Source organism: Crassostrea angulata, chromosome 7 (assembly GCF_025612915.1).
Source record: "Crassostrea angulata isolate pt1a10 chromosome 7, ASM2561291v2, whole genome shotgun sequence".
Classification (NCBI taxonomy): Eukaryota; Metazoa; Mollusca; class Bivalvia; order Ostreida; family Ostreidae; genus Magallana; species Magallana angulata.
In genome coordinates, this window is record NC_069117.1 from 17914906 (window position 1) to 17935197 (window position 20292).

The 20292-nt window shown below is 33.7% G+C and overlaps 2 protein-coding genes across 4 annotated transcripts; both read left to right on the top strand.

The window, feature by feature from the left end:
- The first annotated feature begins 2407 nt into the window (after positions 1-2407).
- LOC128191185 (neuronal acetylcholine receptor subunit alpha-3-like) lies at positions 2408-4340 on the top strand. 2 transcript variants are annotated; one of them, XM_052863270.1, is made up of 2 exons: positions 2408-2534; positions 2859-4340. In XM_052863270.1, the coding sequence occupies exon 2, from the start codon at positions 2875-2877 to the stop codon at positions 4087-4089; it is 1215 nt and encodes a 404-aa protein (XP_052719230.1). In that variant the 5' UTR covers positions 2408-2534; positions 2859-2874; the 3' UTR covers positions 4090-4340. The 2 variants fall into 2 exon arrangements, with proteins under 2 accessions (XP_052719230.1, XP_052719229.1); XM_052863269.1 differs by having other exon boundaries at positions 2414-2534; positions 2713-4340.
- A 9691-nt stretch (positions 4341-14031) lies between these two features.
- Positions 14032-18946, top strand: LOC128155483 (mucin-2-like). Of its 2 annotated transcripts, XM_052817204.1 has the most exons (13): positions 14032-14093; positions 14237-14275; positions 14512-14591; positions 14737-14808; positions 14978-15089; positions 15593-15684; positions 15783-15857; positions 16144-16246; positions 16407-17240; positions 17410-17530; positions 17645-17862; positions 18382-18505; positions 18718-18946. In XM_052817204.1, the coding sequence occupies exons 1-13, from the start codon at positions 14072-14074 to the stop codon at positions 18896-18898; spliced, it is 2073 nt and encodes a 690-aa protein (XP_052673164.1). In that variant the 5' UTR covers positions 14032-14071; the 3' UTR covers positions 18899-18946. The 2 variants fall into 2 exon arrangements, with proteins under 2 accessions (XP_052673164.1, XP_052673165.1); XM_052817205.1 differs by lacking the exon at positions 14032-14093 and having other exon boundaries at positions 14235-14275; positions 14512-14595.
- Positions 18947-20292: the final 1346 nt, after the last annotated feature.

The window sequence follows — 20292 nt, forward strand, 5'->3', positions numbered from 1 at the left end:
CTAAAAATTGTTCACGTCTGGATCCAAGCAATATTGAACTCTAGTCTCGTTCAACCAGACGCTCGGCTGTCTCCGTTAAGCTCCGACTGCCAAGAGGGACTCTCTGCTTGTCGGAGATTTACGGAGACAGCGCTAGTCGAGCGTCTGGTTGAACGAGACTATATTAATTGAACTCTGGCATAGGAATACATACAACTACAAAAAACAATTATATTGTTTGTACTATATAAAATCTGACTATTTCCAAGGTATTTATAAATACGTTTCTTTTGAAAAATAATGGTACAGCATACAGTACACCGAATTTATCTATTATTTTCAAAATCTACGTCTGTCAGCGGTGATGATTTGTGCTTAGGTCCAAACACTGTTTCACTTTCGGTTAACCAGAGTAACTGCATAGGAGAGTTGATTAAAAGTCGAATTTGAACTGGTTTACATGGGTTAAACCCTCTTCTTGTGGTATTTTTGATTGTTCAAGATTATTTACTGCAAACAAAACTTTGCGAAAACAAATGTGAAAGGATATTCGTGGTAAAAGTCGAAACAACTGAGTACTAATAAATGAGTTTAGGTTAAGTTAATGTGGTGCTAAATCCATTAAGACGTTATATTAGTTTAGAACTTTTCCTCTTTTATATGACTAGTGAATTGTATGGAAGTTTGGTTTTTAGTTTAAAAATCATGTGAATATTAATTCGGATACCTAAGTTCAATATCAGAATATATTGGTGAACGAATTTTGAGAGACTGTAGACGATCTGGATAATTTCATGTCAGGTATGAACAAATCCTCCACAAATTGTAACAGTTTTATTGTTTACAAACACAGTATGCTTCAATACATTTTTTACCAAGCTTTTGTTTTAAGCGTGTCATAAGAAATTCACATCAAGTAGGCACAATTCATTTACTGTATCTTTACCCTCAACCTCCAGCTGGTTCAACCAAATAGAAAGCAAACTGAAATTAGGTAACATAAGACGTTTAAAACCAGCATAAATGCAAACGCCATTCTCTCGATACTATGCGCAAATATAATCCAATCAACAGATTGGGATGTAGGACATTCAGAGTAATGACTGTGTTTTGAATGAATTGATATAGTTCTAGCTGAAGCTCTGTTGGGGTAATGTCCACTTCCTCTGCACGAACGAGAACGAATGGAGGCCCCGTTTTGCTCATCAGAATTCAGTTTTTCGTTTTCCATGACATGTATATTATGGGTCCGTTGCTTTGGAATTCTCGCTCCGTTTAAGATTCCATACAACCTGCGGAATGGCGAGGACATCGGAATTTCCGAGTTCAGTTGAAACAGATAAGACAGTATTGCATTCACTACTACTGTGAACGCACTGAATATTAATTGTGACGTCACAAATATCCCTAAAATGAAGTCGTGTCTCGAGGAAGCTGGAACAGATTCTAATATGGAGTACAAGAATAAAGCAAAGGCCAAAAATACTTCCATCGAAGTTGACAACTTCCCTGCATTAAAAGGAATGAAATAACAAGAAAGATTTAGGCAAGTTAGAATGAAGAGTGGTATAATTATGTTGTTTACATGAAACGACACTCTCCGTTTCAAGTCAAATGCGAAATTCAGTACGGTAAAATCCATTCCATTATACGATATTGTAATTTCGTCGTTAAGATTTTCAAGCAGTTCCCATTCATCGTTGCTGTCAAATCCACATGCTTTTGGAGATGTCGAATTGGTTCTAGTATCGACGATTTTTAGTAAAACTTCTTGATCTGAAAAATACAAAGATCCGATTTTGATCGCACACTGTTGATGATCAAACGGGTACCTGCTGATGTCTACGTTACATTCCGTCTTGAGTTCTCGAATAAACCACCAAACCACTTTTCCGTTTGAATTTATTTGCACTGTTGAGTGTGTACCGAAACAGTTTGTATTCGATATGTCATTTTTTACGCAAATGTTTGGTGTCCAAATCCTTTTCGTTGGGACGAGAATTGCTTGTATGCCCCCCATTTCTGTGGCATTCCACGATAGAAAATCATCCATCCAAGTCATTTCAATTTCAGTCGAAGAATGCAATGTATTTCGCTTTTCTTCTAAATCGTAAACAGTCCTTAAAGTCAAACTAATTTCAACAGTAATTGGCATGGAGGAATTTTTTACTGGTCTAACAAATGCGTTGTATTCATTAAACAATTCCCTGTGTATTAGAGCCTCACGAGAACCCACTTGGACAGTCAAAACAGAAGCAAAGTGCATTATTACGCACAATAGAACGAGCACGTCCATTTAGTTCCTCTGCTTCGTCGTTACGCTCTTTTCAATCTCTTATTGAGATATATCAGTTTTATCTGAACTGAACTGTATTGAGCGGTGCCAGGAGATTCCGTGTTTTAGCGTTACAGTAAAAATCATTGTCAGTTGTCAGCCCGAGTGTATCCCAGTGTCAAAGAGTCAGCATTTCAGATAGATACGGTTTTTTATCAATTATAAGGAATTCATGAATGGAAGAAAGAAAAACAAATTTAACATTGTAGTATTTGACCAGGTATGAATCTTTTTTTTTCTCTTTTACCGGCATATTGTATTGAATTCTATTCATTGTGTTTGAATATTATATTGTTTAACTGATATCTGAATCGGAATTCGTTACGCCTCGATATTCAAAGCTCCACTTTTTTAATAACAAAATTTTGAGAAAAATATCTTATCTTCATTTGCATGAGGTACTTCCAAGAAAAAGCTACGTGTGCATATCCAAAAAGGATGAAATATACGTTGCATAAGTTTAAACTGCATTCCATTTGTTGTCTGCTTGTATAAGAGGGAACACGGAGAGAGTAGAACTAAAAGTGATAACCTTTTTCTGCAGAGAGAAGCTGAAGATTATGGGGCGAACGTTTGTGTATCTTTGTCTATGTTCACGTCTTTTGACTATCGCTCTTTGCAAAACTCATGATCATCCAGAGTATCTGCTTTTCGACAATTTATTCAACGGTTACAACCCCGATGTACGACCAACACTAGAATATCAACACACTTTATTTATGAATGTATCTGTCAATCTAATAGCCCTGCATTCATTGGAGGAGAGGTCTCAGACCCTTACTGCCACCGTCTGGATCGACCTGGAGTGGACAGACGTACACTTGACCTGGAACGGGAGCGAGTACAACAACATCCAGTCCATTATAGTTCCCTCTGAAAAGATCTGGAATCCAGATATCTGTGTTACCAACGAAGTGACCAATAACAAATGTCTTGTCAGGTCGGAAGACGGAAAGGCGTTATTGGAACACACTGGGAAGGTTACAATATGGTGGAACAAGGAAGTGAAAACCGGATGTGATGTGGATATAAGCCAATATCCTTTTGATACACAAAATTGTGCGATTAAAATTGGAACCTGGTATTCAGTGGACGAGAATATTAGACTTGTACAAAAGTACGATATATTAGATTTAGATAATTATTCCCCTAATGAAGAATGGGACATCGTATCCTCACATGTAACAGAAATTCCGGTAGAGGATGAATTGAATTACACAGATCTCCAGTTTTCCATGGTTATTGATAGAAGGCCCTTGTTTTATCTCTACAGCACTGTCCTTCCTATTTTGTTACTGTCGGTATTAAATATGGTGTGTTTCGTTGTCCCTGTTGAGTCCGGGGAGAAATTAGGAATGACGATGGCGATATTCCTTACCTTTGCCGTATTCATGACTATGATCAGTTCAAACATCCCCAAATCGTCTGAACACGTGTTCAAGTTCGGTATATTCATGACCATGCACCTGTTGATGAGTGGTTTAACCATTATGCTAGAAGTTTTTGTCACCAATATATACTACAAGCCAAAGGACATGAAAATGAACGGGTTTTACAAATGGATGTTCAGGCATCTCGTGGACAATGATAAAAATGACAACGAGATATCAGCAAGTCGACCTGCAAACACCAGAGAACGACTCTCTTGTGCAGTCGACGAAACAGACCCGTGGCAGAAACTGTCCCTCAGATTGGACAAAGTGTTTGGATATATTGTAGCATCAATTAATACTCTGTTAATACTTTCGTTTTTCGTTACTGTGAGCTTGGGTTAGACACATATTTTTTTTATCTATTTCACAGTTTAAGTAACCGCACCATGTATAAATACAGTTGTATCGAAACATTCATTGATTAATCTTCCATAGTATTATTGAAAAGAGAGTAGATAGAAAAAAACGCAACATCAGTTTGTTTGGTGTTAACGTAGATTTAGATACTAAACAATATTTGACTAATGTGTCAAATGAATGTTACATATTTTGTTTACATTTTTTTACGAAGATAAAAATACACACTGGCTGACCATTTTGTTTGCTTTTATTTATTTTAAGCATAATTGATTTTGGGTTTGTTTATTTCACACATATGACGTCATTATTGTAGAAATAAAGATGGTATTCAGGTTTTTATTCAATTCTGAAACATCAGATTATTGAAAGATAGTCTTTTTCAAATTTCTTATGATGGCGAGGATGTAAAAATTATATATGTCACAGTAACGTTAAAAATACCATGTTGGAAACCAAGCCAATCATAGTATGATGAGCTGTGTAAAAGAAAACCTTGATACAAATGCAGCAGATTATTATTCGTTTGTTTAAATGAGTACTAAGGTATTATAAAGGTGAAATAGATAATTTGTTATGCATATTTATAAACAATTTACAATTGTGTAGATTTACGCATGTGCGCGGGGAAAGTGATCGTCAGAATTTTGTTTACAAAATTTAGTTTTATGAAAATAATTTAATGACGTTGACAAAATAGGTTGTTCATTCAAAACTTTCCTTTCGAATTAATAAATGTTAACAATATAAAAAAAACATAGAGACCACCCTTTTCACACAGTATCTGGGGGGGGGGGGGGGGGGGTCAGAAAGAACGTTAATATTACCCCTTTCGGAGGCCTCTCTCTCTCTCTCTCTCTCTCTCTCTCTCTCTCTCTCTCTCGTTTCCAAACGCGTTGGCCCACTAAAACAATGCCGATTGACAATCTTCAATGATTTTAATTGCGTTCGAAAAAAGCTGTATGATTAGGAGAGAGTTTTATTAAAATTATGTAGCTTATGAAAAAAAATTAACATATAAACACATACATTGAATACGGCAAATATAGCTCCAAGAAACTACTTTGCAACCGCATTTCGACTGAACGCTGATAGTTACACAAGATAAATGTTTGTCGTTAAAATAGTATTTAAATTGACGCCAGATGGGATTTTATTCATCAAACATTTTATAAAGCATCCTTTTCCAAAGTAATCTATTATATGCAATCAAAACATTTCGGTACGAATATGATATAACTTTCAAACAGCTGTGAGGAATCAGCTGATTTAAAATTCTAAAGCTAACTAGTGATGAGTTTTGCCCTTATGTTGAATTGCATTTTGACAGTTCGTTAACAATATTCTAACTTTCTGACGTTAATTTATATGTTCCAACCCACCCACCACCCTAATTTAGAGAATTAACCAGTTGTTCTACAGTGTATCATAATTGTTAAATCATTTTATAAACAATTGATATCTGCTAAAAGCAAATAAGCTCCCCTAAATTGACCGAAAAGAAGAACTAAAAATCCTGATGGTTTACAACTTCCATGTGTCTGTGTCCTTTCCGAAAGAAGTTCTTGTGTGAATATTAAATGTTTAAAACCAAACATTGGATTTCATATATAAGATCTACGATATGCATGTAGATGCTTGCAAGTGACCATTTTACGTTACAATTTCTGTAAACTCACCCCCTTAAAAACAACCAAAATGGTGTAAATCTCCTTTTTAAAATTATGAAATGTTTTGATACAGCATCCGCCCAAACAAAAAGCAGTAAAATTCGCCAAAAATTATGTAATCGGACATTACAAAAGAAGAACTTCAAAAATCATGAATTAACTCATGTTTGATGTGTAAACTATCTCCCAAAATCTTAGTTCTTGCTTATAACGTTTTCCAAGTGTATGGGCTGGCACAGGAAAAAAATATTAGACATACTAGTAGCCTGTCCATCAACATTATCATACAGCAACTAAAATCTGCAGGTGCTCTTACCTGTGTCAGGCAATTTGAAAAGACAGAGCTAACTATAATAATATTGTTTATATATGGGAGGATACATGTACTCTGTTGCCCTAATGTTGAATTTCATTTACAATATTCAACTCTTTAAATAGAGCAACATCCTTCATAGCTGCAGGTCTGTAGCTCCCGGTGTTATATAGTGCCTTTTCCCCCTAGCCATCTTTCCCCCCGGAAAAATGGCTATATAGCAGTTCTTCCCCCCGGAAAAATGGCTATATAGCAGTTTTTCCCCCACGGAAAGCTGACTATATAGTGATCTTTCCCCCTATTTATAGCCAGATTACCCCCATGGAAAACCCCTAATATAGTGGATTTTCCCCCATGTTTACTTTCCGGCCATGTTTATTGCGGACCATTCGTGACAATAATTTGCAATAACTGATATGATATTAATTTCTCACAAAAAGGGATAATTATGGCATATATTATTACATAGAATAAAATACATGGTTTTTCAACCCCAAATATGAACTAAGGCATGCGTCTTCATAACATTCATGTGTCATAATCGTTTATTTCACCTGTTCTGACACCTTTTTGGAACACCTTTTACACGGATTTCGGAATACCTCGAATCTTTTTCATCTAATCGATTCTTATCTACAGTTTTGACTTCGACGTTATGAACACGTGAGAACACATTTGAGTGAAAATAAGCCAGTTTGGAACATTAATTTTCCAATTTATTACCATCAATGTATAAGCTTCTCCCAGAGAACTCACTGACCAATCTTGGCTTAATTTCGAGAGGAAGGAAAATTTATTACTCCCTTCGTCCAAAAGGCTATCAATTTTAAAATAATACCGATAGAATTGACGATCTTAAAAACAATAATATATTTCTTCTTCTAAATATCAAACGGGAGACAGGATGCAATGATATGATGAGAAACTGAAATGTTTTAGTTTTACTTTGATTGATGGGGTTCTAAATCATGGGTAAGGGGTATTTTAATTATGTATTAAAAGCATGTGTAAAGTTAGTGTTTACCATTTTGTTTAAAAGTTACGCATATTCATATTTTTAAGCATATCTCTACGAAACGCGAGATATTATGATATAAATATTAGAAAACAATGAAATGTCTTTACAACCAGAACAATGTCGGCATCTTTGCTGGTTACTTTGGAAAATGTGAAATGGAGCCTGAACTAAATTTATGTTTATATTGTCACTCACTATTTGCTAATTTTTCTATTTTTAAGTCTGCAACGTGATTTATAAATATACAATTTTGAAAACGATGCCATATATATCAAGATATACATGTACGATTCAATTACCTAAAAATTTTGTACTATTTGATTCATATATATTTTTGCAATAAAGATTTACTTGTGTACCATATTATTTCTTCGAACAATTAAACAAGGGTAATTAAACTCCCCCCCCCCCCCCAAAAAAAAAACAACAAAACAAACAAACAACAGACATATATATAATATTGTGATGAGCTGACTTTTTTTTTAAAATATAAGCTTGTTGTTCTAACAACTAACAAGTAAAATAGTCGTATATGCGCTTAGGTTGGATATTTATTTTTGATTTTCGGTTTCTCCTTTTATAAATAAAAGTTCATTGATTTATTTATCTAATTATTTATTATATCATTAGTCATCTTATGAATTGATTTAAGAATATGTTTTGAAGAATAATGAATTTTACCCGCGTACCTTTTTTAAAAAAAATTGTTCGTAAATAAAAAAAAAAAACCAGCAGAATTAAACGTAATTTTCAATCATTTTGATAAAGAAACATATGAGTGATTGTGTATTTTTAAATGATTTTTTTACTTTTACACGGATTTCGGAATACCTCGAATCTTTTTCATCTAATCGATTCTTATCTACAGTTTTGACTTCGACGTTATGAACACGTGAGAACACATTTGAGTGAAAATAAGCCAGTTTGGAACATTAATTTTCCAATTTATTACCATCAATGTATAAGTTTCTCCCAGAGAACTCACTGACCAATTTTGGCTTAATTTCGAGAGGAAGGAAAATTTATTACTCCCTTCGTCCAAAAGGCTATCAATTTTAAAATAATACCGATAGAATTGACGATCTTAAAAACAATAATATATTTCTTCTTCTAAATATCAAACGGGAGACAGGATGCAATGATATGATGAGAAACTGAAATGTTTTAGTTTTACTTTGATTGATGGGGTTCTAAATCATGGGTAAGGGGTATTTTAATTATGTATTAAAAGCATGTGTAAAGTTAGTGTTTACCATTTCGTTTAAAAGTTACGCATATTCATATTTTTAAGCATATCTCTACGAAACGCGAGATATTATGATATAAATATTAGAAAACAATGAAATGTCTTTACAACCAGAACAATGTCGGCATCTTTGCTGGTTACTTTGGAAAATGTGAAATGGAGCCTGAACTAAATTTATGTTTATATTGTCACTCACTATTTGCTAATTTTTCTATTTTTAAGTCTGCAACGTGATTTATAAATATACAATTTTGAAAACGATGCCATATATATCAAGATATACATGTACGATTCAATTACCTAAAAATTTTGTACTATTTGATTCATATATATTTTTGCAATAAAGATTTACTTGTGTACCATATTATTTCTTCGAACAATTAAACAAGGGTAATTAAACTCCCCCCCCCCCCCCCCAAAAAAAAACAACAAAACAAACAAACAACAGACATATATATAATATTGTGATGAGCTGACTTTTTTTTTAAAATATAAGCTTGTTGTTCTAACAACTAACAAGTAAAATAGTCGTATATGCGCTTAGGTTGGATATTTATTTTTGATTTTCGGTTTCTCCTTTTATAAATAAAAGTTCATTGATTTATTTATCTAATTATTTATTATATCATTAGTCATCTTATGAATTGATTTAAGAATATGTTTTGAAGAATAATGAATTTTACCCGCGTACCTTTTTTAAAAAAAATTGTTCGTAAATAAAAAAAAAAAACCAGCAGAATTAAACGTAATTTTCAATCATTTTGATAAAGAAACATATGAGTGATTGTGTATTTTTAAATGATTTTTTTACTTTTACACGGATTTCGGAATACCTCGAATCTTTTTCATCTAATCGATTCTTATCTACAGTTTTGACTTCGACGTTATGAACACGTGAGAACACATTTGAGTGAAAATAAGCCAGTTTGGAACATTAATTTTCCAATTTATTACCATCAATGTATAAGTTTCTCCCAGAGAACTCACTGACCAATTTTGGCTTAATTTCGAGAGGAAGGAAAATTTATTACTCCCTTCGTCCAAAAGGCTATCAATTTTAAAATAATACCGATAGAATTGACGATCTTAAAAACAATAATATATTTCTTCTTCTAAATATCAAACGGGAGACAGGATGCAATGATATGATGAGAAACTGAAATGTTTTAGTTTTACTTTGATTGATGGGGTTCTAAATCATGGGTAAGGGGTATTTTAATTATGTATTAAAAGCATGTGTAAAGTTAGTGTTTACCATTTCGTTTAAAAGTTACGCATATTCATATTTTTAAGCATATCTCTACGAAACGCGAGATATTATGATATAAATATTAGAAAACAATGAAATGTCTTTACAACCAGAACAATGTCGGCATCTTTGCTGGTTACTTTGGAAAATGTGAAATGGAGCCTGAACTAAATTTATGTTTATATTGTCACTCACTATTTGCTAATTTTTCTATTTTTAAGTCTGCAACGTGATTTATAAATATACAATTTTGAAAACGATGCCATATATATCAAGATATACATGTACGATTCAATTACCTAAAAATTTTGTACTATTTGATTCATATATATTTTTGCAATAAAGATTTACTTGTGTACCATATTATTTCTTCGAACAATTAAACAAGGGTAATTAAACTCCCCCCCCCCCCAAAAAAAAAAAACAACAAAACAAACAAACAACAGACATATATATAATATTGTGATGAGCTGACTTTTTTTTTAAAATATAAGCTTGTTGTTCTAACAACTAACAAGTAAAATAGTCGTATATGCGCTTAGGTTGGATATTTATTTTTGATTTTCGGTTTCTCCTTTTATAAATAAAAGTTCATTGATTTATTTATCTAATTATTTATTATATCATTAGTCATCTTATGAATTGATTTAAGAATATGTTTTGAAGAATAATGAATTTTACCCGCGTACCTTTTTTAAAAAAAATTGTTCGTAAATAAAAAAAAAAAAAACCAGCAGAATTAAACGTAATTTTCAATCATTTTGATAAAGAAACATATGAGTGATTGTGTATTTTTAAATGATTTTTTTACTTTTAAATGACCGTAAAAATATGTTCATCTTGTCATCTATAGTTTTTGAGATATGGGGCCCTAAAAATACATATTCGTTATAATTGGATATCAAACATCGGGCTCGAAAACAACAAAGGCTCCTACCCTGCATGGGGGCTTAAATTTTCGGTGTCATCTACTAGTGGTATACCACTATCACTGTGAAAATATGGTTAATTGATCATCTCTAGATTTGAGATTCGGGTCCCCACTTATAGAACACTATTCAATCATTATAATGGGGTTTTAAACATCGGGCCCTGAAACATAAAGGGCCCCTACCCTAAGGGCTGAAATTTTCAGAGTCATCTTCAAGTGGTAAACCACTGCCACTATAAAAATATGGTGATATGGTCATCTCTAGAGGATTTTAAAAATCGGGCTCTAAACCATCGGAAACAAATTTCTCTAAAACAGAGGTTGAACCTGGATGATATTTTCACAAACAGACAAACAGTACAGACTAGTCTGATAGATTTATCAAAAAATTCTTCTCGCTTAATACAATTTTAGAACACAAAAAATAATAAATCGGCAAAACGAAACTTAACAGATGGATGCAGATATATGCAACCTGGGATTGTAGAAACATTGATTTTATCCTTACTGGATTCCCATTAATATTTTTTGTAAAATCTGAACCAAGAACGTGAGGGAGAAACCCTACTATGGGGGAAAAGCTACTATATAGTAGCTTTTCCCCCCGGGGGGAAAGGCTACTATATAGTAGCTTTTCCGGGGGGGGGGGGGGAATCTACTATGGGGGAAAAACTGCTATACAACACCGGTTTAAAAAAATTCGGATGGACTCCCTGGTCCAATTTTTGTTCAGACCGGGAGCTACAGACCTGTAGCTACACTCTCCATTAGCAAACTTATACCTAGACTGATTTTTTGAGTCGTTTAATTTGTTTCTGTTTAAGAATAACCACAGATACACGGCAAGCACCGTACCGAGTGACGAACAAAGAGATAGTGTGCTGATCTATGTTGCTTCTTCAGAATACCGATAAGGTTATGGCAACCGTACGTCGAAAATGATACATTGTTTATGAATATATCTGCAATGCTGCAACCCTTACACCTGCACGAAAAGGAGACAAAAAGCTATTATTTTCTCTTTTTATTTACACATCTCAGCATGAATTTCTCTTAAATAACTCACATACATTAAGATTAAGTGCGAAAATTAACATTGATAACTGATGAGTAAGAATTCCAAAAGCCAGACATCTCTAGGATAACTGGAGATTACTAAATTATTTTTATCGACAAAAATTATTGAATAAAACTAGGATCCTCATTTTTGTTTGTTTAAATATATATATTTACTGGTGTAACTATTGATAAAATGTTCAACAAAAATATCATTCATTTGAGCTGGGTTTCTTTTTAGTTGAAATTGTCAAGTCCTACACAGCTCGATTTTGAAACGATTCTGGTTGTTAATAACATCTTCCCAACCAGATTATAAAAAGTGAATTTTGTAACGACTGCTTGGTTTTTATATGGACTATGTATTGATTAAAATAATTGTTGATTTCTCAGGGGTAACCTAAATGTTTTGTCACTATTCAATTTTGTAATGATTCTAAAAGGCATTGTTTTACTGAGATCGATAAAATTAACAAAATAAGCAATATATATAATGCCAAATTTTGCAATTCCCTTTTAATGTCTTTCCAAATACACATGTATAATTGTTTCATACTTATAATTATGATGAAAAATGAGAACATTTTATCTAGACAGCTACTTAAAAATTAGAAACCAACAAGGAATGAATTCGATGACATCGTCGCAAACCACGGTTTTGAGTCCACAAGTTTGGAGAGAATCGATGTGAATCACACGTGGGTCACCGACGATGCGCGTTAAGGATGTTGTTTACTCAGGGTTTGAGTTCTCAAATTCGGATTCTTATAAAGTTAAATGTCACGAGTAAAATTTGTTCTAAACACTAAAAGTATTCATGAAGTGAATATTTATTGACATGCCATTCGATTGTTTTACTACATTATGGAATTAGGCTCAAACAAAGTTGGACTTTTAGCAAAACAGAGGAAATTCGGATTAAAATTTTCAGATTTTGTTTTTCACTGAAATATTTTTGGTAGTACTGTAATAATCAAAGTTAAGAATTTATTTCTTAGTCAACATAATTTTACATATTTTCTGTTGGTTTTATCTCATTTTTTCGTTTAGATAATCAAATTACACGCATTACAAAAATATTGAAAAATGCTTAAAAACGATAAAAGACGCCATATCTCAAAATTTTGATCATTGACCTCATATAAGTTTTATGCCTGCAGAGTAAGGTCAATATACCTAGTTTAATGCTATAAATTATTTAGTATTATCATCATTCAGTTTTTTGTTAAATTGAATCAAAAAAGGGTAAGAATTTGAAAACTAACAGAGGAAATTCGGACTGGAATATTTATAAAAATTGTGAATGAAAACTTGATGTTTTGTGTCCGTTTAGTGTCACTGCCAATCATAAACTGTATTCCATTTATAAAAGAGTTTAGCAATTTGTATTATTTTCATAATTAAGAAAATTTCAATCTTAGTGTAAACATTTTAGGGATTTTTCTTAAATTTTCAAAAAATATTCAATGGCCATTATCTCAAAAAGTAGGTCATTGACCTTCTTTTTTGAAAGTGAAAAATAGCACTACCATGATAGGTCTCTAACACACAATAGATGGTTTTTCATTATCATCAGTGGAATTTTTTTTCATTCTGAGTAAACGTATACCTTAAATTACCTATTTGTTTGTCTTTGTATGTGTACACGTATTTAGAAGCTGGCGTATTCATTTAATAAGATAAAAGCTCACTTAGAATAATCAAATGGTTAAAGCAATATGGGCTGCAATTTTTATGCTGAATTTTTTTTTACGAAATATGTTCTTTTCTACTAAAATGACAAAAATATCATGGTTTTTAAAGTTCTGTTAGACATATTTTTATTGGAAAAGCCGTAAAGAAGCCTTAAATGAAGCAAAATTGAATTATTGTCGTCCTGTACAAAAATTGATCTGCTATATATTCCTTAGAAGAGAAATCTTTACTCTGACGAAAACTAATAATTCTTTCAAACCTTTTTTATCATAAGAGTTTAAATTAAGTGCAAACTTATCATACAAGCGTGTTTTTGAAGTAAAATAAAATTCTAAGAAATACAGCTCATATTGCTTTAAAGGAGGTTATAAATAAAATCTTATTCTTAAAACATGCTATGAAATCACAAATTAAATTACTTTTGGCCAAATATCATTGAATGAGCGCTAAGTTCGTATTACATGTGTTTAATAAAACCGTGATAAGAGTTGTCTTTCTTGCTACATATCCTTTTTTATATTATCTTTTTACAGTAATATTAGTTTCAGTATACGAAATCTAATAACGAAAATTTTATTGCATATAGTTGACTTGTTTGATATTTTTAATAACTTTTAACTTCGGAAAATGTGAAAGAGAGACTAGCAGGAGTGTGCTTTCTCTACGGTTCATTTCTTAGTATGTACCAAGTTCATGATATTTATGCACTTCAACAAAAGTTTCTGAAGTCTAACACAGACCAAGGGGTCACTTCTTATCTCCGGCTACCAATTACTCGATCTGTCGGCCATGATCGCTTATTATCTTGGAGGTTTGTGATTTAGTAATTTTGTATCCTTCACTTTTACTAAATATTAAAACTTCATTTTTAACTGAAAAAATTAAAATTATACATATATCTATTCCTTTGTCTAATCAATTTCATTTCAGTTTTTCATTCAATATTTTATTCAGTTCTGGTATTTATATCAGTGGTGCATGGAGCCCCAAATGGTAGGGGATTTCTATTTCAATTATCCTTTTTTAGATTTCCATAAGTAATATTAGAAAGAGCAGTAAAAACATCAACGGATAATACTAGTACTTGCGAGTGCCCCAAAATTCGCAAATCTCCGATCCGTTTGCCCGTCCCCTCTCCATTTACGTTTTTTCTATGTGAGGTGCGACTGGGGCATACGCTTTGCTGTAGTAGAATCATATAATAAACCTTGCCCGATTCTGTGCATTAGGTCGACTGTTGTGCTCTCATTGCCACGGACACACGGACAAACAACAGTGTAACAACTTCCAGTTGTGTCACCACGGAGAGGTAGGTATGTTCACTTTTGATTTTCCGTCAGCTGTTCTTTAATACTTTCATAACACTGCCTCACTTACTATATACAAGTACATGTAAACTGACATTCAACTTTTAGGTTATACCTTTTTATGTCTTACGTATATTAATGTCTCAGAAATGTTTTACAACAACTTATACCGTAAACGATGGACAACCGTGGTTTTACACCGGATGTATGGCCGACGCGGTGAGTATTGTTTTACTACGATGTCTTTGTTGCTTAACTTGTGGATCTAGAGCAAATAGAGTTAAATTGTAATATTGGGTTCTTCACTCTTGAGAGTGCACTAAGTGAAATCATGTCTGGTTTAATGAATTTCTTTTAAAGATATTATCATACTATATGTATATGACAGGATTGTTCTAACCTTCATACCACTACTGTTGACCAATATGGAGAACTTCCTCCCGGAAGTGACATCAAGCAGCAACAGTGCTGTTCAGTCGACGGTTGCAATGGATTACAGGGTATGGAACCTTACACATTATTATTTTTTACACCCTCGAAATAGATATGATATTGTTAATCAAACGTCACATCATCAATGTCTTTTTGTATACATGTTGAGCGCTATTCTCTGGATGAACCCTCTTTGCTTTTGACATTACCCTCCATGAAACAAATATCTCATATAATGAAAACTATCATCTTTTGTTTCTTTTGTAGTATCTGACTACAAAAAATAACATAAAAATGAAATGAAACAAATATTTTGTAAAAAAAAAAAATGGGTATGTGATATTCATATTGTCATATTCTTTGAAAACTTGTAACATCTTACATCTAACACATCTGAATCCTCTTTTATTTGTCGGCTCCACGAATTTTAGATTTGAAACAATTCTACACTAATTAAATAAGATTAATTTATCATAAGTAAGGAATATTACAATTTTGAACACACAAAGAGGAACTTTATGGGAAAGAATAGTGTTCGGGAAGTAATGTTAGTTGGTCGTGTGTTTGGTAGGTTCTGCAGAGAGAACAGCTTGTATGAGCTGCTCAGAGAACGAGAAATACGCCTCCCAGTGTCAGCACGCCACGCTGTGTAACCCAGGACAGGTAGGTAGGTCGGTTTATTCTCCCACGTTCTTTTTTCATCACAGAGTGTATTCAAGTATTTGGATGACTTACATGCTGTTTCTCATTACATTCAATAGGAGTGCATGTATTATAAGTTTATGGACTCTGAAACCTACCAAACTAGAATTCATCTAAGCTGTGTGAACCACGAGGTATAGCTGGCTAAGATTTCTACTACTATTTTGTACAAAATTAAATATATTACAAATGTTACGATGTGACTCATAAAAACCCAGTGACGTGGATGATTCTATTCAATTTGATCATCATTATATCACATATAATAATTATGGCTCTTGAATATTTTAAGGAATTTGTTTATAGATTTTGTTATAAAATAAAACATAGTCTCCTCAAAAGAACATATTTTTGCTTTTTGCAAAACTTAACGTCACTTTATGATTTAAAAAATATGAAATGTGACGTTTATTTTGACAGGTCTGTGAAATATTTCATCGCCAGCCGCCGATATTTGGGAAGAGGGAAGAATTGGCGATGAAAAGACATTGTTGTAAAACAGATTATTGCAATATGTTCTGGGGTATGTCGATTTGAAATAAATGGTTTTTGAATACATTATATTATCTTCATAGATTAAATTATCTTCAAACATTGATTTAGAGTGGAATAGTCTTTATTTGTATAAAATTTGATTTCGATGTATATCATAAAGTATGTATTGTGCCTCAACATATATGCAGACTTGAAACCCTTGAATTTATCAAATACTCACACGACAAAAACGACAACCTCGACGACCAGGCCAACTGAAGCCGCAACAACGACTTCTACGACCAGAGTGCCGCTATCTTTTGTCACGATAACTACGACTCAAGCAAACAGTGGACAGTATACAAACAACCATACACAAAGTCAGGTCCCTTCAAAAACATTAGTAACTTTAACAAATCCCCCTTCAACGCTGGTACAGCAAACCACAGCACAAGGATTAAGTTCGTCCACACTGGTGACCGCAACAACTGTTCAACACACTTCAACAGTTGAGCAACACACCCCGACAGTCGAGCAACATACTCCTTCCGTCGAGCAACACACTCCGGCAGTAGAGCAGCACACTCCGACAGTCGAGCAACATACTCCTTCCGTCGAGCAACACACTCCGGCAGTAGAGCAGCACACTCCGACAGTCGAGCAACATACACCATCAGTCGAGCAACACACTCCAGCACCACAAAATCAGCATACACCAACAACGGCGCAACAACACATTCCAACATCGGTTCAACAGCATAGCCCTACAACAGTTCAGCTTACGCAATCGTCAATACACACGCAAGCAACGCAAAGTACGATAAATGTACCAAGCACGTTAACTCATGTCCCAAACACAACAACAATAACAATGTCCACAACAACAAAACCGACAACAACTACACCGACGACAACAAAACCGACAACAACTACACCGACAACAACTATGTCGACAACAACAATACAGACAACAGCTATACCGACAACAACTTCACAAACAACAACAACTATACCGACAACGACAACAGAGCCCCCAGCCAACAGCAAGTATATCTACATGTTATTTCCGCGTTATGTTGTTCATTTGTAAACCTTGTGTTTTATACCATGAAAATGGAATCATTTGAAAAATGTATGTACATGGCATTGTCACATAGGTTCTTTTTGTAAATATTATGAAGCATTTATAGATTTTTATATGTTCATCTTTAGGGTGTTACAGCTCTAGCAAGGACTCGGACACTCAGTCTGTCATTGGTTGTCCGGACGAAGCTCCATACTGTCTCAATAGCTTGACAAATTATGTAAATGGAAAAACCGAGGTCGAAAAAGTGTAATTAATCAAAATCAGTTATATCTATTTTAAAATCATCAGCTAATGAGATTGTCATATTTCAAAATTATCATAATTACACATACGTTGTATTGAAATGTTTTTTCTCTTTAGTTGCGCCAGCGCCGGTGAGTGTTATTGGATGCCGCGAGAGTCCTCCTCTTTCTACTGTCGCGCATACTCGTCTTCCCACAAATACTTCGCCGATTTCATGTGTTCTTATTGCTGCACTGGAGAGCTCTGTAACCGAGGCACAGTGGCCTCCCCTGACAGTCCATATCTCCCAACAGTAATTCCACCCAACCCTATCACCAATCCTCCAGTCAAAACAAGTAATTTCTCTTTAATTCATCCATGATTACTTTTTAAAAGACGATGAATGTTGTTTTGTACCATATCAGTTGGACAGTAGAATAAGGTTGTACGATTAATACCTTGAGATTTCTCTGATTGATATCAACCTTTATGTACTAGCTAGGGCTTTGACACAATCTGAGTAACAAAAAGGGGGTACACGTATACAGTATAATAGGGGAGATGAGGGCTAACAAGCCGTTATTGATTTCTCGCTTCAAATTCCCCGGTAGTTTTCTCACTCGAAAGGTAGAATGCTTTTTGTGATGACATAAAGTATTCGTTTACCTCACTGTACAGAAACGTTTCAAAAATATTTGAACTACTATAACTTGCGGTCCTCTCAATATTGCAAGCCAATATAAAAAGTGTAAAATGCTTATGTTTTTACTCATTTCTTTTGTGATTTTTTAAATTAATGATCAACTCATTATTTATGTATTTTTTAAACAAAAAAATAAAAACAATTGTTGATACTTTATGCATAAATTTCCTAGCTGATTGTTACGTATGTGATGATTGTCAAGGCGCTGGAACTTTGTCAACGTGTACCGGAAGTACCCCATATTGTCTAAATCATTACAGCAACTCTCAGTGGGGTGTATCGCACGTATCAAAACGGTGAGTGAATGGTTTGTTGTTATTTATAGTTGCCATTTATAATCGTTTACAAGTGCAGTTGATTAAAGCCATTGCGTTGATCTTTAATTTCCTAATATCTTTTATTCTATTTCCTATTAACTGGAAGTAAGTAATGGTTCTTTTAGGATATATTTTGACTGTTTATCAGAAAAGTTTGCTAATTCATTTGTACTTGCATTTTGACCTAACAGATGTGGTACGAAGCAAGAATGTCACGACCAATACTACGAAGGCTCTAGACATCAGCTACTGTGCTCCCTATTCCATGAACACATTTCTGAGAACATGCAGCTAGAGTGCACGTTTTGTTGTACCTCTTCATTATGCAATGAACACGCGAGGCCACCCCCGGACACTTTGTACAAAGAATGACTTTCGCGTTAGTAAACTAATGCTTAGAAATAAATATACGTTATTCAACGATTTTCGTTTTGGTTTATGCAGAACCTATGTATATGATTTATTTCGATTGAATCTATGTGAATAAAAATAAAGTGGAAACACCAGTAGTTGTAATGGGCGGGGGTTGAAGGTTTTGACGGGTAGTTACATGCAGGCTGGAATGGTTATCAGGCATTTAACCTATGTTCACAAGAACAGTATATTTTATAGGGTTTTTTTTATAAGCGTTTAAAATTCAGTGCTTGATAAGATGCTTATCGGGCTACGAGCTCTTGAGCTGTTATTTTACTGAACAACTGCTTGTCTGATTGAAAACTGCAGGAGTTTTAAAGAATGGTTGTGCTTTTGTTAAGATTGTAATGGAGGGACTTTCTCCACTGAAATGAACGCAATTGCAAAGAATTTTAAATTATATATTAAATTGTTTTGTTATCCGTTATTTATTGTTTACTATGGTGTGTGAAAATACAAAAGAAATTAATATTTGTTTATCGTTTTATGATATTTAAAAAGAGTTTCATATTTGAAGATTTAAGAGATATAGGAACTGTTCTTCAGGTGAGCAATGCGGCCCATGGGCCTCTTTTGGTTTTTTTTTTCTCTCTTCCTCCTTTTTGGTGAGTGTAAAGTGCGTATTCACAGTATTGATGCTGCATGAGAATGGTAATTTTGTTACTGTATTCATTATTTGTTTTTCATTTGGTTATCATGATACTCTAGATGAAGGCATATGTAAGCGCGGGCAATTAAGTGAAGAACGGAAAATGCGAAACACATACAGAATCCTATACACGTAATCATTTTTGGGAGTTGATTTTAATCATCGAAAGTGAAACAGTGTTTGGACCTAAGCACAAATTATCACCGCTGACAAGACTTAGTTCTTGAAAATAATAGAAAAATTCGATGTAATTTATGCTGAAGCATTGTTTTTCACGGAAACTTAATATCTATAAACACAATTTGAAAACAGTCAAATTTTATATAATACGAACAATTTATATATTTTTGTAGTCTCATGTGTTCCTACGCCAGAGTGTAATAAAGTCTCGTTCAACTAGACGCTCGACTGTCTCCGTAAATCTCCGACAAGCAGAGAGGCTCTCTTGCTTGTCGGAGATTAACGGAGACAGCCGAGCGTCTGGTTGAACGAGACTAGAATTCGATATCAATAGTGCTTGGATCCATACGATTTTTAGAATTGTTTCGATTACTAATACATAGTTTGAAATCTATCTTTAAATGTTACACAAGATGATTCATATGGGGTTTCTCGAAATTCTTGTCGGAAAAGTCTAAAAATTCATATAATAAAAAAAGTGCGTAATTCAAATACAGACTAGAAACTAATTGCCATGCAAGAT

What these genes read in the sequence shown, in the direction of transcription:
- LOC128191185 (XM_052863270.1), top strand. Translation starts at nt 2,875, where the DNA reads ATGGGGCGAACGTTTGTGTATCTTTGTCTATGTTCACGTCTTTTGACT.
- LOC128155483 (XM_052817204.1), top strand. Translation starts at nt 14,072, where the DNA reads ATGATCGCTTATTATCTTGGAG. An exon ending in GATCGCTTATTATCTTGGAG is followed by an intron (nt 14,094 to 14,236) that starts GTTTGTGATTTA and finishes TATTTTATTCAG; the next exon opens with TTCTGGTATTTATATCAGTG. An exon ending in GTATCGCACGTATCAAAACG is followed by an intron (nt 18,506 to 18,717) that starts GTGAGTGAATGG and finishes TTGACCTAACAG; the next exon opens with ATGTGGTACGAAGCAAGAAT.